The sequence below is a fragment of the Phacochoerus africanus genome, unplaced genomic scaffold (assembly GCF_016906955.1).
Source record: "Phacochoerus africanus isolate WHEZ1 unplaced genomic scaffold, ROS_Pafr_v1 Scaffold_58, whole genome shotgun sequence".
Classification (NCBI taxonomy): Eukaryota; Metazoa; Chordata; class Mammalia; order Artiodactyla; family Suidae; genus Phacochoerus; species Phacochoerus africanus.
In genome coordinates this window covers 60,855-79,580 of record NW_025927430.1, presented here as the reverse complement: position 1 = coordinate 79,580, position 18,726 = coordinate 60,855, and the positions used below count along the sequence as shown (strand labels likewise).

General features: G+C 56.5%; 1 protein-coding gene across 1 annotated transcript; it reads left to right on the top strand.

Annotated features, from left to right (window-relative positions):
• Positions 1–735: 735 nt before the first annotated feature.
• Positions 736–18,567, top strand: LOC125119331 (uncharacterized). The gene is made up of 10 exons (XM_047766175.1): positions 736–782; positions 1,526–1,550; positions 4,671–4,736; positions 6,704–6,900; positions 7,638–7,662; positions 10,752–10,818; positions 11,177–11,224; positions 14,482–14,678; positions 15,416–15,440; positions 18,512–18,567. Exons 2-10 carry the CDS (start codon positions 1,542–1,544, stop codon positions 18,565–18,567), a joined length of 690 nt encoding a protein of 229 aa, XP_047622131.1. The 5' UTR covers positions 736–782; positions 1,526–1,541.
• Positions 18,568–18,726: the final 159 nt, after the last annotated feature.

The following is an 18,726-nucleotide window of genomic DNA, read 5'->3' as shown; positions in this document are numbered from 1 at the left end:
ACGACGAGAAAGGTTGTTACGGACAGTGTGCAAAGTACGGTAGCATCGGGAAGGCCTGCTCTCCCTCCCCCCTGCCTGAGTCTCCTGTTGCCAAAGTATTCCAAATAGCAGCATTACGTATCTAAGAAGAGAAGAGAGGTGAAGCATTGCGGAGGATGGAGCCGCGAACACAGGAGCACCCTGTGGGAAGAGTAGGGAAGCCGAAATGATCTCCTGCCATTTCAGCAGGTGGAGGAATGTGGCCGGAGGTGAAAATGGGCAGGAGGACTCGGGAGGCTCTCTCGTGGCAGCAGAGCCGGCATGCTCGTGTTGGCCATTTTCTCAGCTGGGGAATACGCCACGGAGAGGTTCCCTTTAGCAAGAGAGGCAGAGGCTCCCTTTCTGAGGTCTTTCAAGGTGCTGCTGCCTCCTTCAAGACGTGTTCCCCAGGAGGATGGGCCAAGAGGAGCTCCGTCCGTGCCTCATCCCGCCCCCACCCCCAGCCCTCGACTCCCAGCCCATGTCCAGTCGGGTGAGGCGCCCAGAGTACCTCGTGAGCAGCACCACCGCCTTGCTGACAGTGACTTGTGTGTCTCCCCCTAGCAATGCACGACGATGTCGTGGAGGCCGGTGGGAGTGAGAAGACCGAGGAGGAGGCCCGGCTGGGGAAGATGAGGACGAGGCGGCCCCAGTACCTGAGGTGGAGGAGGAGGAGGAGAGGCGGGCCGGGCCCCGTGGAAATGGCCAGGCAGGAGTCCCCAGCCATCGCCCGGGCTGAGCCGGACGACGAGCCTGGCCCCAAGGTAAGGCTCACCTTTCTTGATGTGAGGTTGGAAAAGGCGCGTCCTTTCTTCTTGGATGTACCCTCCTTCAGAAATGGAAGTCTGAGAAAGTCCATTGTCGATGATATATGCAGATTGCTCTGCGGAGGAATGTCGAGTCCAAGTTTGGTACCAAGCAGTAAACTCCTTCCAAGGGGCATTTGCAAAAGGGACCGCAATCAGTTCCCAAGTGTACAGTAGGGAGCATATGTCTTTGAAGAAGCCGGAATGTTGTTTTGTCTTGTTCATCTTTTTTTTTGCCTTTCTAGGGCCCCTCCCGTGGCATATGGAGATGAGGTTCCCAGGCTAGGGGTCTGATCGGAGCTGTAGCCACCGGCCTACGCCAGAGCCACAGCAACGTGGGATCCGACCCGCGTCCTGCCACCTACACCACAGCTCAGGGCAACGCCGGATACTTAACCCACCGAGCAAGGCCAGGGATCGAACCCGCAACCTCATGGTTCCTGGTCGGATTCGTTAACCACTGCGCCACGACGGGAACTCCAAAGAAGCCTGGATGTTTTTTAAATGAACGTGGACTTGGGAGGTCTTCCATGAAAAGCTGGCGCCTTTTCCCAAAGGGGTCTTCGCCGTGTTCTTTTGGGGAAACTGACTCAACTCTGCCTTGTGTCGGCGTGCCTGCGGTGCCCAGCCGCAGGAAGACCTGTGGCCACAGTGCAGAGGATGCTGTGACACTCACCGTGTTTTCTCTTGTCTCCTCACAGGTGGACGGGGCGGACGATGAAAGCTGTGAGTATTCTGGAGCCCGGCTCTGCTGAGGAGAAGTCCAGGTGTTGAGGAATCGGGGGGGGAGGAGGCGGGGTGGGGGGGGGCTTTCCTGCTCCTTGGTTGCGGAGACACCCTGATTCTGGGTTCCTCCTGGGAATGGGGGTGAAGGATGGGGTGAAAGAGACTGACTTCCCACAAAAGGGCCATCCCAAGTTCTAGGGTCCCTGGACGAAAGGAGGCTCTTTGTATGGTGTGGGTAGGTGTCGGGGGACACGGGGGTGGGGGGGAGGGTGGTGCGTGTGAGGGCCTGCTGGTGTGATTGGGAATCAGTGTGAGTGGGTGTGTGCTGTGGGGAGCCGTTTGTGACTTAGCACCACACAGCTGTCCAGTTTCTAATTGAGGAGTCTCACGATGACCGCAGGCTACCGTCCATTCCCTCATTCTCCCTGCACCCGCTGGGAGCAAGGTTTGGGGAAAAGGTATTCCTTCCTCTGTTGGTCTTTCTTTTCCTCTTTGCTTCCCCCTCTGCTTGGTGCAGACTTTCATGCTGTTGTTTCAAACATGTGCCATGAACTCGAGCCTCTTCAGGCTGTAAGTGTCCCGAGGAGTGTTGTGAACGCTGTGCTCCACCCGCACCCCCTGCCCCACTCTGGGCAGCCGCCCTTCCAGCCTCTGCTCAGGAGTGGTGTGTCAGACACTTGATGCGCATGACATCAGAGAGTCTCTGTCCTTCTGTGCCTGACTTGCTTCGCTTGAAATGCTGTCCTCCAGCGAGTTCCTGTCGAGGCTCAGGGGTCATGAACCCGACTGGTATCTCTGAGGACGCGGGTTTCGACCCTTGGCCTTGCTCAGTGGGGGAAGAATCCAGCGTTGCGGTGAGCTGCGTGCGGCAGAGGTCCCAGACCGCGGCTGGTAATCCAGCTTTGCTGCGGCTGGGGTGTCGGCCGGTGGCTACAGCTCTGATTTGCCGCCTCGCCTGGGAATTCCGTGTGCCAGCGGGGGCAGCCCTCAAACCCCGGAACGAATCGATGAGTAATGTCCTCCAGTTCTCTGTGCACTGCTGCAATGGGTAGGGTTTCCTTCTTCTGTGACAACGGAATACCTTGCTGTGGTCTGTATCCATCCCGTTGTCTTTCTCAGTCTGTGTGCCCGTGGGCACTGGGGCTGTGTTTCTGTTGGGCTCTTGTGTGGGTGGCGCTGCCGTGATCCTGGGATGGCGGGTCTCTTTACCCGACACCGATGGTTCTTCCTTTAGATGTCCCCGCAGCAGTGGGACTGCAGGGTCCCGTGCTAGGTCTGTGGGCAGCTTTCCTGAGGACCTGCCATAGGGTTTCCCGTCCTGGCTGGGCCAGCTGACCTTCCCTCCTACAGCGTACAGAAGTCCCAGGTAGCCACACATCTTCGCAAACATCTGTTCACGCTTGAAAAACACTCCGCGTCCTACCAGGAGGGAGGTGATAGCTCGTTGTGCCTTTGCTTTGCCTTGCCGTTGTGGTGGGTGACTTTGGGAAACGTTCCGTGTGTGGTGCCGCTGTCCTGTTGTCTTCTGGGACGGAGGCTGTCTCCCAGGCTTCCGCTCACCTACACCTGAGTTACTTGCCTTTTGGGTCAACTGATTGGCGTTGTTTCCCACAGATTCTGGACATGAGCCCGTGTTTCAAATGTAAGGTTTGCAGATAGCGTCTTCTGCGGGTTGTCTTTCCATTCAGTGGCTCGTTAGACACTGTCCTTTCTGTTTGTCTCTGTGTTCATTGAGGTGCCGTGTGGTTTCATTTTCTGCTGTGTAGCAACATGCCCCAGGCGTGTGTGTGCATAAACACAGGTTCCTTTTTGACTGTTATCGTCCGTCCCGGTCGATTTCGGGAGATCGGATCTAGTTCCCCGTGCGCTGCAACAGGAGGACCTCGTCGTCGCTCCACTCTCAGTGCCGTAGATGGCATCGACCCCCCCCCCCGCAAACTCCCAGTCCGTGCCCTTCACAGCCACAAGTCTATTCTCTGTGTCCGTGGGTTTTGTGGACAGGTTCCTTTGTGCCATGGTTTAGACTCCACATCTAAGTGAGAGCTCTCTCTCTTGTCACGTACTTCGCTTTGTATGAGAATGTCTCGATGCACCCCCATTGTTTTGAATGGCATTGGTTTCTTCTTCGATTTTCTGGCTGAGTCGTGAATTCCATGGTGTATGTGGACCACATCGTCGTGATCCATCCATCTGCCTGTGGACATGAGGTGGCGTCCCTGTCCTGGCTGTTGTGAGTGGTGCCGCCATAACCACACAGCGGCATGTGTCTTTTTCCTGGATACGTGTGTCCTGATACCTTGCAGGGCGCTCGCTCGGCTTGCTGGGTCGCATGCTGTGCTGCGTTCCGTTTTCGGAGGCCCCTCCATGGTGTCTTCGGTAGTGGTTGTACCAGTGTACGTTCGCGTCGGCAGTGCTGGGGGGGACGCCTTTGCTCCAGCCGTGTCTGCGACCGACACCAGCGCTCGCGGCAACGCTGGGTCCTTAACCCCCTCAGCGAGGCCAGGGATCAGCCCCGCAAGCTCGTGGTTCCTGGTCGGCTTTGTTTCCGCTGCGCCCCGACGCCCCGACGGGAACGCCTGGCTTGTTTCTTTGCTGTTGCTGTTGAGGTGTATGAGTTTTCTTTATGTGTGCTTTGGAGAGGAAACTCACGGGCAGGGGTACCCGTCTCCTCAGTGTTTCTGTAGAGCTGCTGTCCACAGTGTGGCAGCCGCTGTCCAGAGGGAGCCATTTATGCTTCATTGAATTCAGCCAGTAGTTAGGTCTGCCTCTTGCAGTGAACAGAATAAAGCAGCCAATGGTTCACTCCCACGAGCCAGCACGCAAGGGTGTCCGTGCGGCTGGAAGTTCAGGTGTGTCACGCTGGGGCTGAGGCCTCCGGACGGACTCCTAGAAGGGAGGCGTGTGAAGCTCCATCCCTCTGCAGCCCACGATCTCGGACGGTTTGCCACTGTGTCCAACGTTTTATTGATGCCTCTGAGGCCATAGAGCACGGGGAAGTTCTGAGCACACGGAGGACAAGCCAGGGCGGTGCTGTGTGGCCCCAATCAACCCTAAGTAGGGGTACGAGTGGGGTACAGTCACTAACACCTACCTCGCTTCCTCGTGTCTGTGTTTCTGCAGCATGGAGCTTGGAGAGTGTGTGTGAGACCGACCTCGCTGAGAGCAACCTTGCTGAAAGTGATAGAGGTAAGAACAGCTCTCAGGTAGGAGCCAGTGGGAGAGGGTTCCCGGGACACTTGGGTTATGCCTGCTGCTTGGAGGGTGGGGCAGGTGCGTCTGCAGTTGAAAAACAGAAAGAAGTTGGTGTAAAGATGTTCGTCGCCTGTTTTCCTAAGGAGGGGGAGCAGGCATGAGATGCCCGAATGTTGGCGTCTGTGCTCACATTGTGTTGACGGGTCTCAGTCCCTGGAGCAGAGGGAGGGTCTGGGCACCTGGAGGAAAAACCAGGGTGATGCTCTGTGACCCGCCGTCACCTCGGGGAAGCCGGGGAAACGGGAGGGCCACTCCTTCTAACTCCTCGATTCCCCGCGGTGTGTTTCTACAGACTCGGTGGCGGAGAGCACCGACTGCCGCCAGGATAGGGGAGAGCACGCAGCTGGGATCGAGGGGGAGAGGGTTCCTGGGAGCACCTGGGTTCCACCTGCTGCCGGGAGAGGGCGGGAGGGGGATAGGACTTGGGTGGGTGGCCTAACGAGCGGACCTCCGCTGTGGTGTTTTCCCCTCTGAAGTTGATAACCCGAGGATGACTTGGGTCCCTGGTCTTTGTTGTGCTGCGTTTGGATTCCTGTCTCCTTCCTTTGAGAGGGAGAATCGCTTTTCCCTCCCGAAGCCGCTCCTTGCAGCTCTTGTGTCTGGCCATTGTGCCAGCTTGCTTTGTGGGTCGCACCCTGAGGGTGCTGTGCCCAAGAGCTGTTGACTTAGTTTCCTTTGTTGCCCTTGAGGGACCTGATGGGGTGGGACGCAACCCTCTCCTAGGGCCTTGACCCTGGAGACCAAGTTTGTCCAGTGAGTGTCAGGTGGCGGGTGAGAAGGCAGGTCTCTCCCTCTGCACGTTTGGGATTTCTGGCCTCCCTGTCGTGGTGTGTCCTCGCGGTGTGTCCTGAGGGAAGGGGCGTTCCCAGAGTTGGATGAGTTGAAGGAGACGTCCTTGGAGTAGGCGTGGTTGACGAATCCGACCTGGAGCCATGAGATTGCGGGTTCGATCCCTGGCCTCCTCGCTCAGTGGGTTAAGGATCCGGGGATGCCGTGAGCTGTGGTGTAGGTGGCAGATGCGGCTGGGATCCTGCCTTGCTGTGGCTCTGGCGTAAGCCGGCAGCTACAGCGCCGATGAGACCCCTAGCCTGGGAACCTCCATATGCCATGGGTGTGGCCCTAAGGAAGCGACAAGTATTACAAGGAAAAAAAAATGGTGAAGTCAGGCAGCACAGCGACAGAGATATCGTGCAATTCAACACATAGGCGGCAACTAGGCTAGGCAGACTGTCAGAGCTGGAAAGTAGAGATGGCTAAGACCTGGCAGCAGGGCTGAAGGGGGAGTCAGTCATTCCTGCATGGGTGCAGAGGTCCTATGAGTCACGACGAGAAAGGTTGTTACGGACAGTGGTGCAAAGTACGTAGCATCGGGAAGGCCTGCTCTCCCTCCCCCTGCCTGAGTCTCCTGTTGCCGAAAGTATTCCAAAGAGAAGCATTACGTATCTAAGAAGAGAAGAGAGGTGAAGCATTGCGGAGGATGGAGCGCGAACACAGGAGCACCCTGTGGGAAGAGTAGGGAAGCCGAAATGATCTCCTGCCATTTCAGCAGGTGGAGGAATGTGGCCGGAGGTGAAAATGGGCAGGAGGACTCGGGAGGCTCTCTCGTGGCAGCAGAGCCGGCATGCTCGTGTTGGCCATTTCTCAGCTGGGGAATACGCCACGGAGAGGTTCCCTTTAGCAAGAGAGGCAGAGGCTCCCTTTCTGAGGTCTTTCAAGGTGCTGTCTGCCTTCCTTCAAGACGTTTCCCCAGGAGGATGGGCCAAGAGGAGCTCCGTCCGTGCCTCATCCCGCCCCCACCCCCAGCCCTCGACTCCCAGCCCATGTCCAGTCGGGTGAGGCGCCCAGAGTACCTCGTGAGCAGCACCACCGCCTTGCTGACAGTGACTTGTGTGTCCCCCTAGCAATGCACGACGATGTCGTGGAGGCCGGTGGGAGTGAGAAGACCGAGGAGGAGGCCCGGGCTGGGGAAGATGAGGACGAGGCGGCCCCAGTACCTGAGGTGGAGGAGGAGGAGGAGGCGGGCCGGCCCCGTGGAAATGGCCAGGAGGAGTCCCCAGCCATCGCCCGGGCTGAGCCGGACGACGAGCCTGGCCCCAAGGTAAGCTCACCTTTCTTGATGTGAGGTTGGAAAAGGCGCGTCCTTTCTTCTTGGATGTACCTCCTTCAGAAATGGAAGTCTGAGAAAGTCCATTGTCGATGATATATGCAGATTGCTCTGCGGAGGAATGTCGAGTCCAAGTTTGGTACCAAGCAGTAACTCCTTCCAAGGGGCATTTGCAAAAGGGACCGCATCAGTTCCCAAGTGTACAGTGGGGAGCATATGTCTTTGAAGAAGCCGGAATGTTGTTTTGTCTTGTTCATCTTTTTTTTGCCTTTTCTAGGGCCCCTCCCGTGGCATATGGAGATGAGGTTCCCAGGCTAGGGGTCTGATCGGAGCTGTAGCCACCGGCCTACGCCAGAGCCACAGCAACGTGGGATCCGAGCCGCGTCTGCCACCTACACCACAGCTCAGGGCAACGCCGGATACTTAACCCACCGAGCAAGGCCGGGGATCGAACCCGCAACCTCATGGTTCTTGGTCCGATTCGTTAACCACTGTGCCACGATGGGAACGCCAAAGAAGCCTGAATGTTTGTTAAATGTACGAGGACTTGGGAGATCTTCCATGAAAAGCTGGCGCCTTTTCCAAAGGGGTCTTCGCCGTGTTCTTTTGGGGAAACTGACTCAACTCTGCCTTGTGTCTGCGTGCCTGCGGTGCCCCGCGGCAGGAAGACCTGTGGCCGCAGTGCAGAGGATGCTGTGACACTCACCGTGTTTTCTCTTGTCTCCTCACAGGTGGACGGGGCGGACGATGAAAGCTGTGAGTATTCTGGAGCCCGGCTCTGCTGAGGAGAAGTCCAGGTGTTGAGGAATCGGGGGGGAGGAGGCGGGGTGGGGGGGGGGCTTTCCTGCTCCTTTGGTTGCGGAGACACCCTGATTCTGGGTTCCTCCTGGGAATGAGGGTGAAGGATGGGGTGAAAGAGACGGACTTCCCACAGAAGGGCCACCCCAGGTTCTAGGGTCCCTGGACGAAAGGAGGCTCTCTGTATGGCGTGGGTAGGTGTCGGGGGACACGGGGGGGGGGGGGGAGGGTGGTGCGTGTGAGGGCCTGCTGGTGTGATTGGGAATCGGTGTGAGTGGGTGTGTGCTGTGGGGAGCCGTTTGTGACTTAGCACCACACAGCTGTCCAGTTTCTAATTGAGGAGTCTCACGATGACCGCTGGCTAACCGTCCATTCCCTCGTTCTGCCCGCACCGGCTGGGAGCAAGGGTTTGGGGGAAAGGCATTCCTTCCTCTGTTGGTCTTTCTTTTCCTCTTCGCTTCCCTCTCTGCCTTGTGTGGACTCTCATACCGTTGTTTCAAACATGTGGCAGGGACTCGAGCCTCTTCAGGCTGTGAGTGTCCCGAGGAGTGTTGTGAACGCTGTGCTCCACCCGCACCCCCTGCCCACTCTGGGCAGCCGCCCTTCCAGCCTCTGCTCAGGAGTGGTGTGTCAGACACTTGATGCGCATGACATCAGAGAGTCTCTGTCCTTCTGTGCCTGACTTGCTTCGCTTGAAATGCTGTCCTCCAGCGAGTTCCTGTCGAGGCTCAGGGGTCATGAACCCGACTGGTATCTCTGAGGACGCGGGTTCGACCCTTGGCCTTGCTCAGTGGGGGAAGAATCCAGCGTTGCGGTGAGCTGCGTGCGGCAGAGGTCCCAGACGCGGCTGGTATCCAGCTTTGCTGCGGCTGGGGTGTCGGCCGGTGGCTACAGCTCTGATTTGCCGCCTCGCCTGGGAATTTCCGTGTGCCGCGGGGGCAGCCCTCAAACCCCGGAACGAATCGATGAGTAATGTCCTCCAGTTCTCTGTGCACTGCTGCAATGGGTAGGGTTTCTGTGGTCTGTATCCATCCCGTTGTCTTTCTCAGTCTGTGTGCCCGTGGGCACTGGGGCTGTGTTTCTGTTGGGCTCTTGTGTGTGTGGCGCTGCCGTGATCCTGGGATGGCGGGTCTCTTTACCCGACACCGATGGTTCTTCCTTTAGATGTCCCCGCAGCAGTGGGACTGCAGGGTCCCGTGCTAGGTCTGTGGGCAGCTTTCCTGAGGACCTGCCATAGGGTTTCCCGTCCTGGCTGGGCCAGCTGACCTTCCCTCCTACAGCGTACAGAAGTCCCAGGTAGCCACATCTTCGCAAACATCTGTTCACGCTTGAAAACACTCCGCGTCCTACCAGGAGGGAGGTGATAGCTCGTTGTGCCTTTGCTTTGCCTTGCCGTTGTGGTGGGTGACTTTGGGAAACGTTCCGTGTGTGTGCCGCTGTCTGTTGTCTTCTGGGACGGAGGCTGTCTCCCAGGCTTCCGCTCACCTACACCTGAGTTACTTGCCTTTTGGGTCAACTGATTTGGCGTTGTTTCCCACAGATTCTGGACATGAGCCCGTGTTTCAAATGTAAGGTTTGCAGATAGCGTCTTCTGCGGGTTGTCTTTCCATTCAGTGGCTCGTTAGACACTGTCCTTTCTGTTTGTCTCTGTGTTCATTGAGGTGCCGTGTGGTTTCATTTTCTGCTGTGTAGCAACATGCCCCAGGCGTGTGTGTGCATAAACACAGGTTCCTTTTTGACTGTTATCGTCCGTCCCGGTCGATTTCGGGAGATCGGATCTAGTTCCCCGTGCGCTGCAACAGGAGGACCTCGTCGTCGCTCCATTCTCAGTGCCGTAGTGGGCATCGACCCCCCCCCCCCAAACTCCCAGTCCGTGCCCTTCACAGCCACAAGTCTATTCTCTGTGTCCGTGGGTTTTGTGGACAGGTTCCTTTGTGCCATGGTTTAGACTCCACATCTAAGTGAGAGCTCTCTCTCTGTCACGTACTTCGCTTTGTATGAGAATGTCTCGATGCACCCCCATTGTTTTGAATGGCATTGGTTTCTTCTTCGATTTTCTGGCTGAGTCGTGAATTCCATGGTGTATGTGGACCACATCGTCGTGATCCATCCATCTGCCTGTGGACATGAGGTGGCGTCCCTGTCCTGGCTGTTGTGAGTGGTGCCGCCATAACCACACAGGGGCATGTGTCTTTTTCCTGGATACGTGTGTCCTGATACCTTGCAGGGCGCTCGCTCGGCTTGCTGGGTCGCATGCTGTGCTGCGTTCCGTTTTCGGAGGCCCCTCCATGGTGTCTTCGGTAGTGGTTGTACCAGTGTACGTTCGCGTCGGCAGTGCTGGGGGGGACGCCTTTGCTCCAGCCGTGTCTGCGACCGACACCAGCGCTCGCGGCAACGCTGGATCCTTAACCCCCTCAGCGAGGCCAGGGATCAGCCCCGCAAGCTCGTGGTTCCTGGTCGGCTTTGTTTCCGCTGCGCCCCGACGCCCCGACGGGAACGCCTGGCTTGTTTCTTTGCTGTTGCTGTTGAGGTGTATGAGTTTTCTTTATGTGTGCTTTGGAGAGGAAACTCACGGGCAGGGGTACCCGTCTCCTCAGTGTTTCTGTAGAGCTGCTGTCCACAGTGTGGCAGCCGCTGTCCAGAGGGAGCCATTTATGCTTCATTGAATTCAGCCAGTAGTTAGGTCTGCCTCTTGCAGTGAACAGAATAAAGCAGCCAATGGTTCACTCCCACGAGCCAGCACGCAAGGGTGTCCGTGCGGCTGGAAGTTCAGGTGTGTCACGCTGGGGCTGAGGCCTCCGGACGGACTCCTAGAAGGGAGGCGTGTGAAGCTCCATCCCTCTGCAGCCCACGATCTCGGACGGTTTGCCACTGTGGCCAACTGTTTTATTGATGCCTCTGAGGCCATAGAGCACGGGGAAGTTCTGAGCACACGGAGGACAAGCCAGGGCGGTGCTGTGTGGCCCCAATCAACCCTAAGTAGGGTACGATGGTGGGGTACAGGTCACTAACACCTACCTCGCTTCCTCGTGTCTGTGTTTCTGCAGCATGTATCGTGGAGAGCTGTGTGTGAGACCGACCTCGCTGAGAGCAACCTTGCTGAAAGTGATAGAGGTAAGAACAGCTCTCAGGTAGGAGCCAGTGGGAGAGGGTTCCCGGGACACTTGGGTTATGCCTGCTGCTTGGAGGGTGGGGCAGGTGCGTCTGCAGTTGAAAAACAGAAAGAAGTTGGTGTAAAGATGTTCGTCGCCTGTTTTCCTAAGGAGGGGGAGCAGGCATGAGATGCCCGAATGTTGGCGTCTGTGCTCACATTGTGTTGACGGGTCTCAGTCCCTGGAGCAGAGGGAGGGTCTGGGCACCTGGAGGAAAAACCAGGGTGATGCTCTGTGACCCGCCGTCACCTCGGGGAAGCCGGGGAAACGGGAGGGCCACTCCTTCTAACTCCTCGATTCCCCGCGGTGTGTTTCTACAGACTCGGTGGCGGAGAGCACCGACTGCCGCCAGGATGAGGAGGCTGCAGGTAGGGAAGAGCACGCAGCTGGGATCGAGGGGGAGAGGGTTCCTGGGAGCACCTGGGTTCCACCTGCTGCCGGGAGAGGGCGGGAGGGGGATAGGACTTGGGTGGGTGGCCTAACGAGCGGACCTCCGCTGTGGTGTTTTCCCCTCTGAAGTTGATAACCCGAAGAGGACTTGGGTCCCTGGTCTTTGTTGTGCTGTGGTTAGATTCCTTTCTCCTTCCTTTGAGAGGGAGAATCGCTTTTCCCTCCCGAAGCCGCTCCTTGCAGCTCTTGTGTCTGGCCATTGTGCCAGCTTGCTTTGTGGGTCGCACCCTGAGGGTGCTGTGCCCAAGAGCTGTTGACTTAGTTTCCTTTGTTGCCCTTGAGGGACCTGATGGGGTGGGACGCAACCCTCTCCTAGGGCCTTGACCCTGGAGACCAAGTTTGTCCAGTGAGTGTCAGGTGGCGGGTGAGAAGGCAGGTCTCTCCCTCTGCACGTTTGGGATTTCTGGCCTCCCTGTCCTGGTGTGTCCTCGCGGTGTGTCCTGAGGGAAGCGGCCTTCCCAGTGTTGGATGCCCCGACCTGGGACCTGAGGCACAGAGAGATCTACGTCCCCTTCCCTGGTATTTTTTTCTTCTACAGGGGATGTGAGGAGTTCCCTAGTGTCCTATAGGTTAAGGGTCCAGTGTTCGATCCCTGCTGTGGTGCAGATTCAAGCCCTGGACTGGGAACTTCAGCATGCCCTGGGAGTGGTGAAAATCAGTCAATCGATCAGTCAGTGGGATTGAGCTCAGACCATTCTGCATGGTCATTGTCTTGGTTGTCTCCGCTCCCAAGAGGCATTTTCACACAAACCCTGTGTGGGGAGGTAACGGTTGGAAGTGCACCCCAAAGAGCAAGATCTTTCTAAGTAGAACTTGGATGCTGGAGGCTCTGCTGGGCAGGTGGGGATTATGGGCACTGAGGGCTTGGCCTGGGAGTCAACTGTTAGTCATTTCCCTGTGGCCTTCTGCAAGCAGTATATCACTTGTTCTCTCTGTTGTCATGTATTTTCCAGATTGTTGCTTTGGGAGCAAAGGATCTTGCTTCAAAAGTCTGAGGACAAGTTTGTCCTCTGCGAGCTTGGCTAGAATAATTCCCCGGTGGCCACACAACAGGGTGCACGTTGCCACTGAGGCAGATGAAGGTACTGTGGGACCTGACTCAGTACATTCAGGCATGGACAATGATTCTAGTTCATTCAGTGTTCCAAGTTTCCGAACAAACTCTACACATGCTAAGCCATATCTTTCTTTTACTGCATGATGCAAATCCAAATGAACTAACTTGGAGTTCCTGCCGTGGCGCAGTGGTTAACGAATCCGACTAGGAACCATGAGGTTGCGAGTTTGATCTCTGGCCTTGCTCAGTGGGTTAAGGATCCGGGGTTGCCGTGAGCTGTGGTGTAGGTCGCAGATGCGGTTCGGATCCCGAGTTGCAGTGGCTCTGGCGTAGGGCAGCGGCTACAACTCTGATTAGACCCCTGTCCTGGGAACCTCCGTATGCCAAGGGAAGCGGGCCTAGAATAGGCAAAATGGCCAAAAGCCAACCAACCAACCAACCAAACAAAAAGCAAATTGAATAACTCCGTTGGTAATTTCACAACCATGGAAATGAGGATTCATTTAAACTCAACATTTGGTTCCTGGTTAAAAGCAAAGGTGACCTCACTCAGGTTTTGACGTTTGCTGATATTTGATGTTTCTAGTTGTACTAGATCCCTCCACGGAACCACATTTCCCAACTTGAAAACAATACTAGACGTGATTTAGAACAACAAGATCATACTAAGAGGAAATGGTGAACAGTATCCACAGAAAGCTCCCCTAACCCATTCCTCCAGTTTCCACCATTGACAACGTCCGGCACTGAATGGGGAACTCGTGGTACACTGAGCGGCAAAAGAGTCATACAGTTTTAATTAATGAAAAGCTCCCCGTGTACATTCAGGTTCATTTTTTGTGCTGTGACGTTAGTTGAGGTTGGACACATGCGCAATATTAGGAGTCCCCAGGATGTTACCATAGAGAACGTGTACACTCCCATTTGTAGCAGCGCGTTATTCCCGACAGCCAAAAAGTGAAACCAATCCCAAGGGACAAGACGAGATCGGGGAGAGATCAAACGCGCTATGTACCCAGAAGAGAACAGTGTTGTACCAGAAACAAAATTAAACTATTAACTATGTTATCACATGGGGGACCCAAAATAAAACACTGTTTAACAGTAGTGAGGAGTTCCCATCGAGGCATGGCAGAAGTGAGTCCGACCTGGAACGATGAGATTGCGGGTTCGATCCCTGGCCTCCTCGCTCAGTGGGTTAAGGATCCGGGGATGCCGTGAGCTGTGGTGTAGGTGGCAGATGCGGCTGGGATCCTGCCTTGCTGTGGCTCTGACATAAAATGGCAGCTACAGCTCCTATTAGACACTAGCCTGGGAACCTCCGTATGCCATGCATGTGGCCCTAAGGAAGCGACAAGTATTACAAGAAAAAAAAATGGTGAAGTCAGGCAGCACAGCGACAGAGATATCGTGCAATTCAACACATAGGCGGCAACTAGGCTAGGCAGACTGTCAGAGCTGGAAAGTAGAGATGGCTAAGACCTGGCAGCAGGGCTGAAGGGGGAGTCATTCCTGCATGGGTGCAGAGGTCCTATGAGTCACGACGAGAAAGGTTGTTACGGACAGTGGTGCAAAGTACGTAGCATCGGGAAGGCCTGCTCTCCCTCCCCCTGCCTGAGTCTCCTGTTGCCAAAGTATTCCAAAGAGCAGCATTACGTATCTAAGAAGAGAAGAGAGGTGAAGCATTGCGGAGGATGGAGCGCGAACACAGGAGCACCCTGTGGGAAGAGTAGGGAAGCCGAAATGATCTCCTGCCATTTCAGCAGGTGGAGGAATGTGGCCGGAGGTGAAAATGGGCAGGAGGACTCGGGAGGCTCTCTCGTGGCAGCAGAGCCGGCATGCTCGTGTTGGCCATTTCTCAGCTGGGGAATACGCCACGGAGAGGTTCCCTTTAGCAAGAGAGGCAGAGGCTCCCTTTCTGAGGTCTTTCAAGGTGCTGTCTGCCTTCCTTCAAGACGTTTCCCCAGGAGGATGGGCCAAGAGGAGCTCCGTCCGTGCCTCATCCCGCCCCCACCCCCAGCCCTCGACTCCCAGCCCATGTCCAGTCGGGTGAGGCGCCCAGAGTACCTCGTGAGCAGCACCACCGCCTTGCTGACAGTGACTTGTGTGTCCCCCTAGCAATGCACGACGATGTCGTGGAGGCCGGTGGGAGTGAGAAGACCGAGGAGGAGGCCCGGGCTGGGGAAGATGAGGACGAGGCGGCCCCAGTACCTGAGGTGGAGGAGGAGGAGGAGGCGGGCCGGCCCCGTGGAAATGGCCAGCAGGAGTCCCCAGCCATCGCCCGGGCTGAGCCGGACGACGAGCCTGGCCCCAAGGTAAGCTCACCTTTCTTGATGTGAGGTTGGAAAAGGCGCGTCCTTTCTTCTTGGATGTACCTCCTTCAGAAATGGAAGTCTGAGAAAGTCCATTGTCGATGATATATGCAGATTGCTCTGCGGAGGAATGTCGAGTCCAAGTTTGGTACCAAGCAGTAACTCCTTCCAAGGGGCATTTGCAAAAGGGACCGCATCAGTTCCCAAGTGTACAGTAGGGAGCATATGTCTTTGAAGAAGCCGGAATGTTGTTTTGTCTTGTTCATCTTTTTTTTGCCTTTTCTAGGGCCCCTCCCGTGGCATATGGAGATGAGGTTCCCAGGCTAGGGGTCTGATCGGAGCTGTAGCCACCGGCCTACGCCAGAGCCACAGCAACGTGGGATCCGAGCCGCGTCTGCCACCTACACCACAGCTCAGGGCAACGCCGGATACTTAACCCACCGAGCAAGGCCAGGGATCGAACCCGCAACCTCATGGTTCTTGGTCCGATTCGTTAACCACTGTGCCACGATGGGAACGCCAAAGAAGCCTGAATGTTTGTTAAATGTACGAGGACTTGGGAGATCTTCCATGAAAAGCTGGCGCCTTTTCCAAAGGGGTCTTCGCCGTGTTCTTTTGGGGAAACTGACTCAACTCTGCCTTGTGTCTGCGTGCCTGCGGTGCCCAGCGGCAGGAAGACCTGTGGCCGCAGTGCAGAGGATGCTGTGACACTCACCGTGTTTTCTCTTGTCTCCTCACAGGTGGACGGGGCGGACGATGAAAGCTGTGAGTATTCTGGAGCCCGGCTCTGCTGAGGAGAAGTCCAGGTGTTGAGGAATCGGGGGGGAGGAGGCGGGGTGGGGGGGGGGCTTTCCTGCTCCTTTGGTTGCGGAGACACCCTGATTCTGGGTTCCTCCTGGGAATGAGGGTGAAGGATGGGGTGAAAGAGACGGGCTTCCCAAGAAGGGCCACCCCAGGTTCTAGGGTCCCTGGACGAAAGGAGGCTCTCTGTATGGCGTGGGTAGGTGTCGGGGGACACGGGGGGTGTGCGTGTGAGGGCCTGCTGGTGTGATTGGGAATCAGTGTGAGTGGGTGTGTGCTGTGGGGAGCCGTTTGTGACTTAGCACCACACAGCTGTCCAGTTTCTAATTGAGGAGTCTCACGATGACCGCTGGCTAACCGTCCATTCCCTCGTTCTGCCCGCACCGGCTGGGAGCAAGGGTTTGGGGGAAAGGCATTCCTTCCTCTGTTGGTCTTTCTTTTCCTCTTCGCTTCCCTCTCTGCCTTGTGTGGACTCTCATACCGTTGTTTCAAACATGTGGCAGGGACTCGAGCCTCTTCAGGCTGTGAGTGTCCCGAGGAGTGTTGTGAACGCTGTGCTCCACCCGCACCCCCTGCCCACTCTGGGCAGCCGCCCTTCCAGCCTCTGCTCAGGAGTGGTGTGTCAGACACTTGATGCGCATGACATCAGAGAGTCTCTGTCCTTCTGTGCCTGACTTGCTTCGCTTGAAATGCTGTCCTCCAGCGAGTTCCTGTCGAGGCTCAGGGGTCATGAACCCGACTGGTATCTCTGAGGACGCGGGTTCGACCCTTGGCCTTGCTCAGTGGGGGAAGAATCCAGCGTTGCGGTGAGCTGCGTGCGGCAGAGGTCCCAGACGCGGCTGGTATCCAGCTTTGCTGCGGCTGGGGTGTCGGCCGGTGGCTACAGCTCTGATTTGCCGCCTCGCCTGGGAATTTCCGTGTGCCGCGGGGGCAGCCCTCAAACCCCGGAACGAATCGATGAGTAATGTCCTCCAGTTCTCTGTGCACTGCTGCAATGGGTAGGGTTTCTGTGGTCTGTATCCATCCCGTTGTCTTTCTCAGTCTGTGTGCCCGTGGGCACTGGGGCTGTGTTTCTGTTGGGCTCTTGTGTGTGTGGCGCTGCCGTGATCCTGGGATGGCGGGTCTCTTTACCCGACACCGATGGTTCTTCCTTTAGATGTCCCCGCAGCAGTGGGACTGCAGGGTCCCGTGCTAGGTCTGTGGGCAGCTTTCCTGAGGACCTGCCATAGGGTTTCCCGTCCTGGCTGGGCCAGCTGACCTTCCCTCCTACAGCGTACAGAAGTCCCAGGTAGCCACATCTTCGCAAACATCTGTTCACGCTTGAAAACACTCCGCGTCCTACCAGGAGGGAGGTGATAGCTCGTTGTGCCTTTGCTTTGCCTTGCCGTTGTGGTGGGTGACTTTGGGAAACGTTCCGTGTGTGTGCCGCTGTCTGTTGTCTTCTGGGACGGAGGCTGTCTCCCAGGCTTCCGCTCACCTACACCTGAGTTACTTGCCTTTTGGGTCAACTGATTTGGCGTTGTTTCCCACAGATTCTGGACATGAGCCCGTGTTTCAAATGTAAGGTTTGCAGATAGCGTCTTCTGCGGGTTGTCTTTCCATTCAGTGGCTCGTTAGACACTGTCCTTTCTGTTTGTCTCTGTGTTCATTGAGGTGCCGTGTGGTTTCATTTTCTGCTGTGTAGCAACATGCCCCAGGCGTGTGTGTGCATAAACACAGGTTCCTTTTTGACTGTTATCGTCCGTCCCGGTCGATTTCGGGAGATCGGATCTAGTTCCCCGTGCGCTGCAACAGGAGGACCTCGTCGTCGCTCCATTCTCAGTGCCGTAGTGGGCATCGACCCCCCCCCCCCAAACTCCCAGTCCGTGCCCTTCACAGCCACAAGTCTATTCTCTGTGTCCGTGGGTTTTGTGGACAGGTTCCTTTGTGCCATGGTTTAGACTCCACATCTAAGTGAGAGCTCTCTCTCTTGTCACGTACTTCGCTTTGTATGAGAATGTCTCGATGCACCCCCATTGTTTTGAATGGCATTGGTTTCTTCTTCGATTTTCTGGCTGAGTCGTGAATTCCATGGTGTATGTGGACCACATCGTCGTGATCCATCCATCTGCCTGTGGACATGAGGTGGCGTCCCTGTCCTGGCTGTTGTGAGTGGTGCCGCCATAACCACACAGGGGCATGTGTCTTTTTCCTGGATACGTGTGTCCTGATACCTTGCAGGGCGCTCGCTCGGCTTGCTGGGTCGCATGCTGTGCTGCGTTCCGTTTTCGGAGGCCCCTCCATGGTGTCTTCGGTAGTGGTTTGTACCAGTGTACGTTCGCGTCGGCAGTGCTGGGGGGGACGCCTTTGCTCCAGCCGTGTCTGCGACCGACACCAGCGCTCGCGGCAACGCTGGATCCTTAACCCCCTCAGCGAGGCCAGGGATCAGCCCCGCAAGCTCGTGGTTCCTGGTCGGCTTTGTTTCCGCTGCGCCCCGACGCCCCGACGGGAACGCCTGGCTTGTTTCTTTGCTGTTGCTGTTGAGGTGTATGAGTTTTCTTTATGTGTGCTTTGGAGAGGAAACTCACGGGCAGGGGTACCCGTCTCCTCAGTGTTTCTGTAGAGCTGCTGTCCACAGTGTGGCAGCCGCTGTCCAGAGGGAGCCATTTATGCTTCATTGAATTCAGCCAGTAGTTAGGTCTGCCTCTTGCAGTGAACAGAATAAAGCAGCCAATGGTTCACTCCCACGAGCCAGCACGCAAGGGTGTCCGTGCGGCTGGAAGTTCAGGTGTGTCACGCTGGGGCTGAGGCCTCCGGACGGACTCCTAGAAGGGAGGCGTGTGAAGCTCCATCCCTCAGCAGCCCACGATCTCGGACGGTTTGCCACTGTGGCCAATGTTTTATTGATGCCTTCTGAGGCCATAGAGCACGGGGAAGTTCTGAGCACACGGAGGACAAGCCAGGGCGGTGCTGTGTGGCCCCAATCAACCCTAAGTAGGGGTACGAGTGGGGGACGGTCGCTAACACCTCGCTTCCTCGTGTCTGTGTTTCTGCAGCATGGAGCTTGGAGAGTGTGTGTGAGACCGACCTCGCTGAGAGCAACCTTGCCTGAAAGTGATAGAGGTAAGAACAGCTCTCAGGTAGGAGCCAGTGGGAGAGGGTTCCCGGGACACTTGGGTTATGCCTGCTGCTTGGAGGGTGGGGCAGGTGCGTCTGCAGTTGAAAAACAGAAAGAAGTTGGTGTAAAGATGTTCGTCGCCTGTTTTCCTAA

Coding starts and splice junctions, on each gene's coding strand:
- LOC125119331 (XM_047766175.1), top strand. Junction 6,901..7,637: donor ACGACGAGCCTGGCCCCAAG/GTAAGCTCACCT, acceptor GTCTCCTCACAG/GTGGACGGGGCGGACGATGA. Junction 10,819..11,176: donor CCTTGCTGAAAGTGATAGAG/GTAAGAACAGCT, acceptor GTGTTTCTACAG/ACTCGGTGGCGGAGAGCACC.